Below are 17,026 nucleotides of genomic sequence, written 5' to 3'. Positions count from 1 at the left end.
ACCTCACAGTGCTTTTGAGGCTTATTTTTAAAATGAAATTCCATATTTAAAACGAAGCACTTTTCTGTGTGCTTTTGAGTCAAGGTTTGCTGTTGTGGCATGGGGTGGGAGGATGGGGGTTGGAGGCGGTGCTCATGAACCCCCAGCCTCTGTCCTGAACACCCCAAACATCCCCCTGGCCTCTCAGTGGCCTGCCTCTCCTATTGGGTAACCGCACCGTCTGTCTTTGTGCCCTTTGAGGCCCTCCAAGTGCAGTTTTGTATGTGTGGTATAGCTTTTACATCAGACTATCCCCTAAGTATCTTTCGAAACTAGGGAGCGCCTTCCCAGACCTATTTGAGTGATGTATTAATAGGCAGGTAGAAACTTAATATTTTTTTAGAGTCGTTTGCACTTCCTCCACTTCCATTTGCAATAGCATGAGTCATCTAATGGGTTATTTGCTCTGTAGCATGCACTTAGCTGGCTGGACTGTTAATGGCTGAGCTGCCCGTGGGCTCCCTCTGCTGGCACTGCCGTGCATAGCACTTTCCTGGGGTTGTATGACCGATTTCTCCTGACCATTTTTAAAAAATTTTGCCTGGTTGGCCTCTCTCTCTCTCTCTCTCTCTCTCCAATTATTACACATTTATGGATCATACAATGCAAACAGTTTTGGAACCTGCTTTTTTTTTACTGACTCAAGAATATCTTTTCTTTTAAAATATATACATGTGTTCATTATGTTAATGTTGGCCTAATTTTCTTTCTTTCTTTTTTTTTTAAGATTTTATTGGGTAATCGAGGAAGGGGAACAGCGTTAGGGAATTGGGGGAAGGGGAACAGACAAGTTGCTGTCCTTTTGTTCTTCAGTCTAGTTGTGGAGGACGTCGCTTCACTGGTCCTTGTTGGTATTATCGTTGCGGACGGCCACTCGCGGCGGCTCACAGCAGCTTATTCTGGCTGCCAGCCACTCACGGTAGCTCATGGCAGCCCATTGCAGCAGGGGCTGCAGCCTATGCCATTGCCAGCGACTCACGGCAGCCCAGCTCCAGGTCGAGCTGTTGTTCACCATCTTAGCTGCAGCGGGCACAGCGTCACTGGCCCTCATGTAGGATCCGAACCGGGGCTCTGCTGCTCAGAGCTGGCATCCCAAGCCAACTCTTAACCAACGTGCCACTTGGCCGGCCCAATGTTGGCCCAATTTTCTATTGTATGGATGTTCTATGTGGCATTTAAATAATCCACTTTTTAGGAGGCATTTGTGCTGTTGTTTTTTCCATTTTAGATAGCACTAAAATGAACATCCCTTGTATGTATACCATTCATATGTGACTTATTAAGTTAAGCTTGATGAGTGGGTAGGAATTTGACGGGTAAAAATATAGGGAAAAGAAACTCTAGTTTGATAAAATTGTCTAGGCCAAGTTTAGGATGTGTTCGGAGAGACAGGAAAATCAAGTATGGCTGAAATACGGGGGTGGGTTAATAATGGGAAATGATTGGAAAGTAGGTATTATAGGACTTTTCCCACTGAAATGATAGAATGCAACACCAACCGTAAGTGAAGCAGAATGGAAAGTTGTTTAATAACTGGGAAGCCCAGGGTAGCTGGATGGAGGGGCTCAGGCATGGGCCCTCCATCTGTTACTTGTCTCCATTTCATGCCTTCCCCGTGTCAGCACTGGTTCTCTTGCCTGTTGGCCTGGGGAGAGAAAGAGCCCCCTGGACCCTCCAACTCAGCTCAGATTACAGGGAAAGTCATTTTCTCTTCTGACTCACCGAGTGAACATCAGGGACGGCCTGTTTGTGGCGCTGTTTGCATCAGATGTCTACTCGTAGGCCAGTCCCTGTGAACAGGGGAATGGGGTGTCTGCATGGACTGGATGTGAAGAACAAACCCGCGCCTGGAGCCAGGCTTGGTGGAAACTGTGGTCGACTCTCACCCGTGGGGCAGGTGAAGGGGGGTTTGTCAAGGAAAAGAGGGTGCTGGGTAGACAAACAGCAGGCGTCTGCCACCCTGTCGCTGGGCAGGTCTCCACCAGAACACTCCAGGTGGGTCTGAACGAGGGTGTGGACCTTGACAAACAGAAAGAAGGAAGGACGATAAGGCATGCCATGCAAGGTGGATGAGCAACTGTTGGTGGCGCCTCCTTACAGAGCAGGGATACTTGGAAACCATTCGCCTGAGGTCAGGCCGAGGTGACTCAGGATGGCGAACTTGGACATAGGAGCATCATGAACAAAACTGGCCAATTCAGCCTTGTGCATGTCGATTTTGAAGTCCTTTTGGAAGACCCGTGTGGCAATGTCCAGCAGAGCAGGACCAAATCTTACCTGGTTTGTCCTCCTTGGGGCCCGTAGCCTACTGCAATAAATAGAAAGAGCTGGCTCAGACATAGAGGCCTCTCTCCCTCTTGCCTGGACAGTAGCAGTAGACTCTCTCTGAGTCCCCTTTCTACCTACAGTGCATCCTGGACACCGTTTCCAGAGTCATCGTTATAAAACTTCTTATCCTGTCTCTCCCTGGCTCAAACACCTTCTGAGGCTTTTGGGCACATTATGTATTAAGTGTAAAAGTTTATCACTTAAGGTCTTTAATGGTCTGTCCCCAAGCTGCATTTCCACTTTTTATATCTTACAGCTGTTTTTTCTTTGGCACCTGACTCTTAAGTCAACTGAATTTTTGCCATCCCATTAACATATCCCATTCCGTGCCCACCTCAGGTCTTCCATTCTCACTTTCCTTGCATTTCTGAATTCTTGACGAGGGTCTGAATGCAGAACTACAGCTGGTTCAGAGAGGCAGGGTGCTGTAGCACAGTCCTAAGAGTGTACCTAAGCAGGTAGAATAAAAACTCCAGCATCACTTTGAATTCTAAACCCTCGTATTTATATATAAGGCATGTCATAGCTGAGCTATTGTTTGCTTTCTTCTTTCTACACTGATCAAAGCCAAAACTTGGAGAACTGGTGTCTACTTGCGGGGGAGGACGTAGCGCCCACGTCACATTCTATGTGCTGCTGCTGGAAGCCAGCGCTGGGAGGAGAGAGGGTTTCAGAGGAGGTGGCATTTCTGCCTGAGTCTGGGAAGATGAATGACTTTAGCAAGCAGAAAAAAGGGCTGCGTTTCAGGCAGGAAAAGACTTGGCATTGAATGCGTGTTAGTACTGATGTCTTCTGTCTTAGTTCCGGCTGCTGTAATAAGTCACCATGCACCAGGTGGCTTCTAACAGCAGGCATTTATTTCTCGCAGTTCTGGGGGATGGGCATTTCAAGATCAGGGTGCTCGTTGATTTGGTTCCTGGTGAGAACCCTTTTCCTGGCTGGCAGATGGCTGTCATCTTGCTGTGTCTTCCCATGGTGGAGAGAAAGCTTCAGCTGCCTCACTTCCTCTTTTTATAAGGACCTCAGGGGAGCCCCACCTTCCTGGCCTCCTCTGAAGCGCATCACCTCCCAGAGGCCCCACCTCCAAATACCATCACATTGAGGGGTATGGATAACATATATTTTGAGGGACACAAACATTCAATTCATGACACCTTCTAACGCTTGTGGCCCCAGGAGGAAGACTGGGTGTGGAGAAATGCTTTTACCACCAGTGAGTTAGTGACCGATGGACGCAGAGAGTACTGAGCATACAGAGACCCCACCAACCACACTCTGCCCCAAGGATGCGACTATGGTGCCTGTCCCACCTCAGGAAGAGATCCCATGGGTGTCCAGAAACCAGACAATTCATTCTTTTGAATAATAATAGAAAGGAAACCATTTATTCTGTTTCTAAATAGAGAGTGAACAGCATTTAGAGTTGCCCAAATTTTGGCATCTTTTAGGAGAAAAATACAGATTGATTTTTTTTGTTGTTGTTAAAAATAAACTTTGTAAACCCTTAAGATAAAGACTTGCCAAAAATAGAATGCAACATGAGACTAACAGAAAAAAATAGAAAAATGCATCATAAGTTGAGATGACTGTAAGCTGTCTCGGTACACTTATATTTTATACACTAGACATGCAGATTTGTTTTAACGCTTAAAATATTTCAGGCTTTCTTTTTGCTTCCAATCCAGGGAGAGTATATCGCGTTCCCTTTTTATCAGCTAGAGCTGAAAAGGTGGAACGGCTTATTTTTTCTTATTGTCCTGCAGTGACAGACTTTGCCCGTCAAGCGGGAGGGAGTGGAGGGGAGGGGATGAAAGGGAAGGGGAGGGACGGAGGGAAGGAGGAAGGTCAGACGGAATTTTTGCTACACTAAGTCAGACATTACTTTAGATAGAGTAACAGTGGAAATAGAGCCTTCATTCTATACCAACTGATACTTAGAAAGCTGATGGCAAACCCAGGCAGCTTGGCTTTCAGAACCCTGTTGTAATCCAGGTGAAAAAAAACGTAGCACCCAGATGGCATTGGCGGGAGATTACTGACCGCTAATCCTTCCTTGCCCTAGAGGATTAGGTCCACCCTAGTGTAATTTTGGTCAGCTGACTGGTTTAAAAAAAAAAATAGATGGTCGTTTCCTGTCATTCTGCCAGCGCCTGGCGTGTGTTTGCACGGGTTGTACCTCTGGGCGGCCTCGCAGGCCCCGGCCCTCCTTTGTTGACCCAGGAAAGCGCCACTCCCAGCCAGGTTCTTCCTTGTTGACCGAAACGAAGGAGCAGGTGGCGAGCAGAGCCTTCCTGGGTCCTCAGGAGAAGTCACTTATGAAACCAGCTGCTGTCCTGAGGGTGTGAAGGCCCCGAGAAGGCAGCACCGGGAGGCCGGGTCTCACCACCCCAGGTGGATTCTTTCAGCGAGGGTGCACGGGGCAGGGATGGAGGGCACCGTGGCCTGAGGGGCCCTCAGCTGAAGAGCGCCACGTGACTGCCACACCATGCACCCTGCGTCCCTCTGGAATGGACTCCAGAGAGATGGAACTCTATGAGGACTACCAGTCCCCGTTTGACTTTGATGAGGGCGTGAACAAAAACTACCTCTACTTGTCCCCCAGTGGAAATTCATCCCCACCCGGATCCCCCACTCTTCAGAAATTTGGTAACTATGCACTTTCTGAAGCCGAGTTTGCTGTGATGAAACCTGGGCATCCCTTGGGGTTTGCCTGGCTTTGAAATTATTTGTGTAAAGACGGACCAGACTGTTGCTGTGTGGAAACTGGTTAATGACGCTGTGACAGGTTTCAAGCAGAGAGAGAGAGAGAGATGGCTCGTTAAATATTTAGTGTGTGTGTGTATACACATAATGTATGTATGCATGTGTAATTGGATTTTAGATTTTAAAGGCAGTTGTATTTATATGAGCATTCGAGTTCTGATCACTTTGAATTCATTGAGCTGATAAATAACAAAGAAAGGGGGCATCTTAAGGCTCTTGTTTTTCAGTCACCTGTGTAATTTATGAAGACCCCCCCCACCCCGATTTTGTCTTTGTGAAGATGAGGCTTAAGCATCTGTACCAGTGGTGACATTCAAGGTTGTCTTTGTGGAGGTTGTCTTGGATTTTGCAATATACGGAAATACCCAGGCAAGAGATTTTTGTTTAAGTGGAGAAACTCCAAGTGGCGGTACCTTTGGTCATTCCTTCATCCGTGCTGGTCCGAGAGTGTTTTAAGGTCAGGCGTTCCCTTCGGGAAGGTCTGCGATGGGAGCATGAGACAGCACAGAGCTGTCAGCCATCACCCAGGCCAGTTCCCTCATTTCACAGCGAACGCTCAGAGATGGTTAAATGACCTCTGATTTGCCAGAGAATTAAGCAGATTTCCCTGGAAGTTAATTTTTTCCTTATCAATGAAGACGAGGTCACATTTTGCTCTTTGTAAGCTTAAAAAGTGGATAAGTTAGAAAAAAAAATGGTGAAGGATACAGCATGAAACCTAGGTGTATGCTACAAACAAGTCCTCTGGTGGTTGGTGGCCATCGGAGTCACCTTTGGGGTGCAGTTTGAATTTCCAGGAAGGGAGAGCATTGAAAATAGCAGGCCAGAGCTGGTCTCTAGAAGTTGGGGGCTGGTAGGCAGCTGCTGGGTGTCTGCTGGGGGAGTCAGCGTGCCAGGAAGCCCTCTCCTTTACCCCCTCCGGCCCCCTCGGACCTCTGTCCCAAAGTGGATCCTGCCCTCTACCTGGGCCCTAAGAGGATGGTGGCATCTGTCCTGACTTCTAAACCCTGTGTGTAGGAAATGCTTTAAGAGCAGCGCACACAGTAGGGAAGTTAGAGTTCCATGACAGAGTGAAGCCCAAGTGACAAGGGGCCGTGGAGGCCGGGCACACAGTTACCTGAATTCAGGTAGAGCTTGGCGATCGGCATGCAAGGGTTAATTTCAGGAGGATTGACACGGCTTGTTTTAGCTATCGCCCTCTCCTTGTATCTCTGTCTCACTCCCTTCTGCATTTGCAGTTACAATAATTGCCGCCTTTGGTTGCTTTCTGATAAAACAAAAGCAGTCGGGTGTGTCTGTAGGCAGATTTCCAGACATTACCTTCCCAATTCCTAATGGCAGTCCGTAGGAGTCTGGGCGCATGGGATTAAAAACAGAATTATCAAAAAGCAAGTGAATAACAAAAACCAAACTACTAGTTTGATTTAATTGAAAAAAAAAAAAAAGGCGGGGGAACAAACAGAAACCACCATAACCAGTCAAGCAAACAGAAACCACCATAGCCAGTCATCTAGTAAGAACATGGTGAGTCTCATGAAAGTGGGGCACCTAGAACAGTAACCCCCAGTCTCAGGTCCAGGTCCCCTCAGGGCACAACAAGCCTGCCAGCCTATTGGAACATCAAATGCGGGGCCGAGATGGAAGGAATACGATGTCTTCCTTGTGTTTTTCTGTCTGTGTTTCTGCTGTTGGAGTTCTCAGGACCGATGACGCTATTCACCAATTTCAAAGCTCCTGTAGCTTTCGGCCGCTGCGCCTTTTCTTCATCAGCTGACAAGCAGCGTGCAAAAGAGAAGGAAGGAAGGTAAAAGGAATCCTACTCAGAAAGGTTGGGAACACGGATCCCAAGCACGTATTCTTCGATATTTATCCAAAATGCCATCATGGTGCCAATGAGAAAATAATGTTTAATCTATGGGCAGAATGCCCCTAAGAAGCTATCTGAGTGAAGGATCTAGGATGAGGGCCAGTGGCCGAAACAGAAAGAAAGAGGTCTTTGTCGGGGGCTCTTCAACTCTTTCGGTGGAACCAGCCCACCTTCCGAAATGCCTTAGACTTCTGGGCCCACAGCCCTCATCAATACAAATATCAACCACTGGAGCAGAATTGATCCTTCCGGTGTGCGAGGTACTCTGTCTGACATGGCACACTGTTCCATTTGCTCTCTCTAAAAGGCTCATTTGGTACTGCTAAACAGGTTTCACAGCCCACAGTCTGGAAAACACCGATTTCTAGGAAGTTTCAGAGCCTGGAATATAAGCTCCGTTAGGGATGTCTCCCTTTTCATTCACTGCTTTTCCCCGGTACCTGGAACCGTGCTTGACATCTGTGGCTTTGTTGGATGGATGGATGGATGGATGGATGGATGGATGGATGGATGGATGGAATGAAGCAGACAAGGACTAACTAGTTCACACTCCAGTCCATTTTACAGATGTGAACGCTGAGGCAAGACACATGCTGTGCAGACCCCACATCACAAAGCTCAGGCAGCCTAAGTCAGGACTTGTGCTCACCTCTCAGTTCTCAAGCCTGTGGTTGGTTTTTTGTTTGTTTTGTTTTGTTTTTGCATCCCACTATTTCAGCCTTGCTGGTAATGGATAGTATAGACCAGCTTAGTCATTCAAGGCATAACCTATCCTTTCGTCAAGGGTTTTACTGCAGAGGTAGTTTGTTGACTCTGTCCTGCGTGGACCTGAACTTGCCATTCCATGTCTGCAGCTGCCGGTCAGCCCAGGTGTTTAAAAGGATGGTACCTGGGGTCCTTTGTGGCGTCTTCTCTTCTGTTCTGTGACCACCTGCAAGGATATTTTTCCAAATGCTATTTATGTAGAATCACTCCTCCTCTTTAAGCATTTTCTGGTGCATAGAAGGATGCAGCCCTGGTTTATAAAAACCCTTGGGTTATTTCTAATGATGTCAGGATAGAGGAGCCATTTAAAAATCTGACATTTTAGTTTTATGCTGTCATATTGAAACTCTAAAACCACTGGGGGGAAGAAAAGAAACTGACATTCCTTAGCTGAGCCCTTCTTCTCATTCTGTTTAGTACCTTTTTTGATTTCTACTCTCTGTCATTCTCACTTTTTTTAGGGAAGTGGTAATCACTTCTTGAAAGTTTTTCATGATTGTAAAGGTCTTAAGTAGCAAGCATATCTATGGCTGACTAAATAAAAATCAGGGCAGAATTAAAGAAATGCAGATTCTTCTTATTCCTAGAGAGGAAATTTAAGGATGGAAGTGACTTCCTTTTTTGGGAACCCCCAATCGCTCCATGACTGATCTTTTGTTTCTCTTTTGTGGGGTGCCCCAGTTACTAGTTTTACACTTGATTGGAGTTGTGGGGACTGATGGCTCTGAGGTAATTGATGAAAGATTTTCCCTCTTGTTTTTTTTTTTTTTTTTTTAAGATGAAAAAGATTGAAGGGTCCATTTAGGTATATCTGGAAGAGACAAGTCAAGCATTTGAAATGACGAATGCGTTCTACCTTTGCCATCTTGTTTTCCTCCTGCACACTTTGTGGGAGGTGAAGCTTTGGGAGGGTGGCCCTTTTTCTTGGATAGGAAGTTGACCGCTATTCGGGGCCCAGCTTTCAGTGTTGGGCCTCTGGCATTCCTGGCGGGCGATCTGGGTCACAAGCTCTTTTTCTTTATGCCTCGGTGCTGCCCGTTCCCTTCCCACACCCCCACACTCCCTACCCCCACCCCTGACACTGCCCAGTTAATCTCCTGGGTTCCTGGGTCTCCCCCAAATGGAGTGGGTCGAGTTTCCTCAGCTTTCTTGTTCCTTGCTGCCTCGACTACAATTACTTGACTCGTTTTTTTCCTCTCCTAGAGGTTTATTGTTCTCACCGTAGGCAAATATGGGAAAGGACAGCCTCAAACACGAGAAAGTGTTCATGGCTTCTGCGTTACTGAATGTCTTTCCTTCTGGAGATAATCAGTGTGGAACAGGAGGTATTTGATGCCCCTTTGCCTTAGGTTTATGTTTTCAACCTGGGCAGTTTGGCCCCGCTTTGGGCATTTGGCCATTTCAGGAGCTGATGTGGAGATGTGTTCGGTTGTCACACTGGATGTGGGGAGGGACTGCTACTGGCATGAGTGGGTAGATGCCACATGGCATGGGAAAACCCCAGCACAAGGAATTACCTGGCTTAAAATGTCCATCATGCTGTGGTTGAGAAGCCCTGTCTTAAGTGGGTCCTTAGTTTTTAGGATCTCTTAAGGGGAACCACATTGGTGTGGGGACCTCCATATATCACTCCTGCCTCTCCTGGGATTTAGTTACATGTGGAACCAAAGCACAGGCCTGGAGAGGGGGAACCCTGAACACAGACTTATAAAGGGGAAAATATCTTTATCCTGTGATCTTTTTAGATACTACCACTAAAGGTATTTTGAACTGTATGTTGTATCTTTTTGTGTGTGTGTCTCTAGGTTTAAAAAGTGAGGTGCCTATTTCCACTTGTTGGTATTTAAATAAAACAAGCCTTTGAGACTGAAGTTTTTTATTCCCACTCTGGTCTTAAAACCACTGTTGCCTCTTTAAAGACTGTCAGAGAAGTGGATGCAGTTTTATTTTCCAGAGAAGCTTCTCGGGCTTGATTATAACTCTAACAAATTATGGAGTCTTCCCTTCTAACTGAATTTTCTTGGGGGCAGCTGACATTATATTCTTCCTTCTGTAATATCATTTGTGCCCTACCTGTGCCACCATGGTATACACGCTTTCTCTGTAATGTGAAGTAGGTGGCTGCCAAATGCAATCATCTTTGGATGGATTGTGAGACAGAAGTTGTATTTCTTTAGAAAAGTGACATTTTATGTATTTTAAGAAAAACCTTCATAGGTGAAAGCAGTGAAGTGAGAATGAAGCATATAAAATAAAAAGCTCAAGCTATAAGGGAGATAATGAAGGGAGACTGTTCTTTTCTTTCCTCTACCTCAACTGTGTACCTTCATGGAATTCATTTATTCAGAGAGTGTCACTGAGAGCCTGTGCGCCAGGAACTGTACTGGGTGAAAGATGCAGAATTGGAACTCAGGGCTTTGCATGTTTTCCCTGCTTGACATTTTTGGGAGTATGTGGCAAGCAGGTGGCTATGCATGGGAACGTAAATTTATTTCGTTTCAATAAATCCAATAAATCAGTTCAAATAAAACATTTGTTAAAATTTGTTCTGTTCCAAGGACCTTGAGTACTGAGATGAAAAGATAAGCGTATGACATCGGGACTTCATGGGGCGGCCATAGAGACACGGTCAAGACTGAACTCTTTCCCCCCTTCTTCCTCGTTGTTCCCCACATGACTGGCTCATCACACACATTTCCACCGAAGCCAGAAACCTGAGAACTTCATTTTCCTAAAATTTACTGACAGGTTCCCTGGAGTCTGAAGTATCGTATCTCATCACATCTAAGATGTCACAGATTTTAAGATGTACCATTATTTTATGTTTTATTATTAAGGGGGAAAAATGGCTTCAAGTTACACTAAAAGAAAATGCTTTATTTTCACTTAGAATTTTAATTTTATGCCCATTAACATTCTTTTAGATTTATTCAGGTCTGACAATTGAGTTCGCGAACTTGTTGCAACGATGTTGCTAACCTTTTTTGATATCAGAGGGGTTATTCATTATGAATTTGTACCAACTGGACAAACAATTAACCAAGTTTACTATTTGAAAGTGCCAAAAAGGCTGCATAAAAAAGTTAGACGACCTGAACTTTTCGCCAACGATTCATGGCTCTTGCATCACAACAATGCACCAGCTCACATGACACTGTCTGTGAGAGAGTTTTTAACCAGTAAACAAGTAACTGTATTGGAACACCCTCCCTACTCACCTCATCTGGCCCCCAATGACTTCTTTCTTTACCCAAAGATAAAGGAAATATTGAAAGGAAGACATTTGAAGACATTCAGGACATCTAGGGTAATATGACAGCAGCACTGATGGTCATTCCAGAAAAAGAGTTCCAAAATTGCTTTGAAGGGTGGCCTAGGTGCTGGCATTGGTGCATAGCTCCCCAAGGGGAGTACTTCAAAAGTGACCATAGTGATATCAGCAATGAGGTGTGTAGCACTTTTTCTAGGATGAGTTCATGAACTTAATTGTCCGACCTCATATGCTTTCAAATAAACCATCTAGGTTCAAAACCAAACTCCATCATGTTTTCAGGTGTGTCACTGTGGGCAAGTTGCTTAACTTCTGTAAGCTTCAATTTCCTCCCCTGTAAATGGTAGTGGTGATCCCCACCTCACACACCTGTTGCATGTGAATGATGTAATATATATGGACCACTCAGCTCAGATATGAGTATAAATAGATGGCTGTGGTTCTTAGTAATATTCCTACGTCATGACTTGTTTTGCTGGTGGTTCCAGTATCTCCCATTCTGTTTTCCTTCATGTCCTTTATTTTCCATTTCGCCCCCAGTTGATTACCCTAAAACAAACCTCACATTTAAATTATAATGCCAACAATTTGCTGCCACCTGCAGGCTAATATGGAAAAAAGCAGAACATGTAGTTATGTATGTACTTTCTTAGATTCTGAATATCTCCAAGTCACCTTGGAGGTCCTGATTCCCTTTTCCCCATGTCCTGGGACATTTATTTTTCCTGGTAATGTATCTAAATACCTGAATAGTATTAGAATCCCCTTAGATGCTTTTTGGAATTGGGCAGCTATGCATAGAGTACTCTTAGTAATCAGAAATTGCATTTTTCTTCTTAAATAGAGTTGCAAAATAATGTTTATTAAAAAGGATGAAAGAGTCTTTGTTATTTAAGACATGGATTAGCACCTGCATTTTTTTTTCCTTTTGTGGGGGGAGAGTGTCCTATTCTAGTTGGAGAACTTGAGAAGTCTGAGCAAAACATAAAAATAAAGAATGTTTATAAGGCATGACGGTGCTTCCTATGTTGCCCGTATGGTTGTTGCCTATATGCTCAGCTTCCGTCCTCAGCGTTGTACTCCATCACAGAAGGTGGTGTCGGGGATGAATTGGCAAGCACACACAGACCTTCCGCGGGGCTTTCTAACAGTGCCCAGTACAGCACCGCGTTCGATCTGGCTGGAGTTGGAGTCCGAGGTACCAGTGCCAGGTAGCAGGCGATGGGCCCAGTAAGGCCTGCGCACTCAACTATGGGGTTGAATTTTGTCCTGAAAGCAGCAGGGGACCGCGAAAGGACTTTAAGCCGGGGAGTGACATGATCAGCTTTCTGTCATAGAAACATTCCTCGGGCTATTGCTGCAGCGATTTCTGAGGGAACCTACAGAAGCAATGATTCCTTGAGCTGACTGTGGTTGTGTTACCTGATTGGGTTGTCTCTGTAGCAGAGGACTTAATCCTGTTTTGTTTGCCGCTCAGCCTGTGGTTTCAAAGGGTTTTACATGTGTCACTTTGGTGCCTTTAACAATTCTGGAAACACCTTCCAGGCGGGCTCTGTTTTGGTTCTGTGATGCCAGCGATTATTGTTCCTATGAATATTAACTACCACTGTGCAGGTAATAGACTGGGGGGCAGTTGTCTGTGCCTTTCACACGATGTACGTACTCGTTCCGTCATTGGTTTGTCTACTCCTCTTAGGGGAGCCACAGCGCCAGCTGCTTGTTGGGCAGCGTGGCTAGTCTTCCTTCTTCCTCTCTGCCGGTTATCACGTCCGTCATCTGCTGCCCGGCCGCTGGCTTTGGGTGGGTGCTACATAGCTGCTATGGCTGAAGTAGCATTTCTCAGAAATGGACGTGGGGCTAGGATGGGGTGGGGAACAACCCCCCACTGTTGTGTGGCTGTAACGCTCATTGGCAGGAAGAGGGGGACACCTTCTTCTGGTCCCCTACATAAAGTCTGTTACCATAGGAGACTGTGAGAACACAAACCCGTGACATGGGAATGGGTGGGTGGGACTGTGACCAGGTAAGAGGCCTTTGCCTCAGGTGTGCAATTTAAGGGGGCCCCCAGAAGCTCAGTGATCCAGATAAAAATATCCTAATGCGGTATTTTAAAAAACTAAAAGTAATGTAAAGAAATCCATGATGAGCAAAATACTAAAATTTTTACTAAAGACAAGGTCAGGAACAGCGCTGTGCAAAGCCACGGTGGAGCCCATGACACAGGGACAAATTAGCATCAGTGAGCCTGTCTATTTAAAATTTTGGTATTTTGTTCATCAGGGGTTCTTTGATTTAGCTTTGATTTTTTTTTTTTACAAACTATTGCATTAAAATAGTAAAGTTATTCATATTGAATTTTTTGATGCCCCCTTAAATTTTGCACCCAGGGTGTGGGGGCCCCACTGGCCTCCTAGCCCTGTGCATGGTTGGGTGGGCAGAAGTGAGGGGAGAGCTGCTGAGAGCCAGCTGCCTCCCGGATGGACGGGCAGACCCTGGTCCTGTCTCAGCGGGATGGGTGCGGTGGGCTTGGTCCTACATCATGTGGAAGGCCTCTCCGTGGGTGTCGGCCATTTCTCTGAATATACACATTCGGGATTTTTACAAAGATATCTGGATGATATATTTTAAAAGCTCCGAGAAGGTGTTTCCTGCATCTCGTAATGAATGGAACAACATAGAGGAACGTTTCCTTAGGCATTGAGTTTGCTCTGTGTTCTTCCTCCCGAGGTGGTTAATTGTCGGGCTCCATAAGCAGAGGAAGCTAAAGATACTGGCAGCCCCTCGCCTTTGGTTAGAGAGAATTACTCGTCATGCTGGTTGACGAGTTCCCCATTGAAAGCCTTGCCAAGACCCCATTCTTGGCCTCGTAAGCCCTCTGCTCTGCAGTGACTGAGGACTTGAACGGAAGCTGAGAGAATGCTCTATTTTCTAAATGCCGATTTTGGCAGAGCCAAAGTTGGTGGTTTTTAATGGTTGGCTCAGACTCCTGTGATTCTTTCTGGGGGGGAACCAGGTCCTTTGAAGGTGCAGAAAGATGGTTTATGGATCTACTCTCAGTGGCTTGCATCTGGCCTGGGCAGTGGAGGGGCTTCAAGGAGAATTTAACTGAGCGTTCATATCTTATAGACGATTTTTTTTTTAAATGTCCAACAAGGTCTTCTGAGAGCTGACCCAGTGCCTGAGGCAGGAGAAGATGTTGCCACCACGATCGGTGCCACAGAGACCCTGTCAGAGGAAGAGCAAGAAGAGCTAAGGAGAGAGCTCACAAAGGTAAAGGAGCGTGCCTTCTGGAACTTTCTGTCTTGTACTTAAAAGATATTGCATGCTAAAGCGTGTGGTAATGTCTTAAAAAGTCAGTTCCAAGGGGACGAAAGTGAGCTGCGTTTATTTGTCCTCGAGGAGATAGAGGAGAGATATCGGTTTGTTTTTCCATGAATAAAGGTCCATATGGGTGAAGTGGATCTGAGAAGTGGGACGTGGTGAGAGCGGGGCTAGTGACTGTCTCCTTAGGGCCCTTCCTAGATCTAACACTCTTGGATTTTCAGCTGTTCTACCCTTGGCTGTGTTGTGGTATGGGCCCCTTTGCTCTCTTTCTCTCTCTGTCTCTCTCTCTCTGTCTCTCTCTCTCTCAATTTCTCTCTCTCAAAATTAACCATTTTGAAGTGTACAGTTCAGTGGCATTTAGCGCATTCATGATGCTGTGCAACAGCCACCCCTATCTAGTTCTAAAACATTGTCAGCCACCCCAGAGGGGACGCGTGTTCATTAAGCTGGCCTCCCCCAGCCTCCTAGCTGGCAACAGCTGATCTGCTTTCGGTCCCTATGGATTTTCCTATTCTGGATATTTCGTATCAGTGGAATTGTATGACACGTGACCTTGTGTATCTGGTTTCTTTCACTGAGCATCTTGTGTTTGAGGTTCATCCTCATTGTAGCATGTACGGTACTCCACTGCTTTTTATGGCTAAATAGTATTCCATTGCATGTACCAGCCATATTTTGTTGAGTCATCCATCCATTGACGGACATCTGGGTGGTTCCCACCTTTTGACTTTTGTAAAAGTACTTGTTTCAGTACCTGTTTTCATCCTTTGGCTCTATACCTAGAAGTGGAATTGCTGTGTCATATGGTATTTCCATGATTAACTTTCTGGGGAAGCCCCCAAACTGTTCTCTGCACAGGCACCCCCACTTTACATGCCCATCAGCAATTTCTGTACACCCTTGCCAACATTTGTTGTTTTCTGTCTTTTTGATTATAACTATCCTAGTGAGTGTGAAGTGATATCTTGTGGTATTGATTTGCATTTCCCTAACGACTAATGATTTTGAGCATCTTTTCATATGCTTATTAACCATTTGTGTACCTTCTTTGGAGAATGATTCAAATCCTTTGCCCAATTTTGTTTTTTAATTGGGTTCTTGCTGTCTTTTTGTTGTTGAGATGTAAGAGCTCGTTATGTGATTTGCAAATGTTTTTTCCCATTTCATACGTTGCCTTTTCACTTTCTTGTTGTATCTTAATACACAAAAGTTTTACTTTTTTTTTTTAAAGATTTTTATTGGGTAATTGGGGGGATGGGAACAGTGCTGGGGAATTAGGGGAAGGGGAACAGACAAGTTGCTGTCGTTTTGTTCTTCAATCTAGTTGTGGAGGACGCTGTTTCACTGGCCCAAGTTGGCACCATCATTGCGCTCTTCCCTGGCGAGGCAGATCAGTCGCTGGCTTCTGGACGGCTGCTCACTGCGGCTGCTGGCCGCTCACGTTGGCTGCTGGCTACATACGGTAGCCCATGGCAACCCACTGCCATAGGGACTGCAGCCTATGCCGTCGCCAGTGACTCACAGCAGCCCAGCTCCAGGTTGAGCTGTTGTTCAGCATCTTAGCTGTAGAGGGCAGTGTCACTGGCCCTCATATGTGGGATCCGAACCGGGGCCCTCTGGCATCCCAAGCGAGTTTTTAACCATCGCGCCACTCGGCCGGCCCAAGTTTTACATTTTTGATGAAGACCAATTTGTTTATTCTTTGGTTGCTTGTGCTTTTGTCTAAGAACCCATTTCCAAAGCTCAGATCATGAAAACTTACCCCTGTGTTTTCTTCTAAGACTTTTAGCTCTTATATTTAAGCCTCTCATCCACTTTGAGTTAATTTTTTGTATGCTTGTGGCGGGGGGCGGGGTCCAAGCTTCATTCTTTTGCATGTGAATATTTAGTTTTCCTAGTACCATTTATTGGACTGTCCTTAATGAATGCTGTTGGCATCCGTGTCAAAAACCAATATACCATAGATGTAAGGGTTTATTTCTGGACCCTCGATTCTGTTACCTTCATCTATACGTCTGTCCTTCTGAGAGTACTAATGCTGTTTTAATTACTATAGCTTCGTAGTAAGTTTTTAAAATCAGAAAGTATGAGTTCTTCACCTTTCCCTTATTTTTTAGAATTGTTATTTAGGGTCCCTGAAATTCCATACGAATTTTAAGAGTCGTCTTTTCCACCCACACCCACACACAAAAATATGCCACTGGGAGTTTGATAGGGGTTTCATTGGATCTGTAGATTGATTGGGAGAGTATTGCCGTCTTAACAATATTAAGTCTTCCAATCCATGAACATGGAATGTCTTTCCATTTATTTAGGTCTTTCTAAATTTCTTTTAGCAGTGTTTTGAGTTTTTAATTTACCAGTCTTATACCTGCTTAGTTACATTTATCCTAAGTATTTTATTCTTTCTGATGTGATTATAAATGGACTTTTCTTAATATCCTTTTCAGAGTTTTCATTGGCATTATATAGAACTACAGCTGCATTGTGCATGTTAATGTATCCTGTAGCTTTGCTGAATTTATTAGCTCTAAAACAGATTGTGGATTATTTAGAATTTTCTTTATAAAAAATCATGTTGTCTGCAATTAAAGGTAATTTTATTCTTCTTTTTCATTTTATTTGTCTTTTATTTATTTTCCTTGCCTATTGCTCTGGCTAAAACCTCC

General features: G+C 45.1%; 1 protein-coding gene across 9 annotated transcripts in view; it reads left to right on the top strand.

The window, feature by feature from the left end:
• TPD52 (tumor protein D52) overlaps positions 1-17,026 on the top strand; it is a 258,416-nt gene that overhangs the window by 211,582 nt on the left and 29,808 nt on the right. For 2 of the 9 annotated variants that reach the window (XM_019651948.1, XM_019651947.1), the window contains exons 1-2: positions 4,509-5,013; positions 14,188-14,303. In XM_019651948.1, the coding sequence (XP_019507493.1) occupies positions 4,875-5,013; positions 14,188-14,303 (255 nt within the window). In that variant the 5' untranslated portion in view covers positions 4,509-4,874. Of the gene's footprint in view, positions 1-4,507; positions 5,014-12,569; positions 12,648-14,187; positions 14,304-17,026 lie in introns of those variants that run through there. The other 7 variants (XM_019651951.1, XM_019651950.1, XM_019651955.1 and 4 more) reach the window with 5 other exon arrangements.

This window comes from Hipposideros armiger, unplaced genomic scaffold, assembly GCF_001890085.2.
Source record: "Hipposideros armiger isolate ML-2016 unplaced genomic scaffold, ASM189008v1 scaffold_170, whole genome shotgun sequence".
NCBI lineage: Eukaryota > Metazoa > Chordata > Mammalia > Chiroptera > Hipposideridae > Hipposideros > Hipposideros armiger.
Note: the sequence above shows the minus strand (reverse complement) of the source record. Positions and strands in the feature narration are given on the sequence as shown.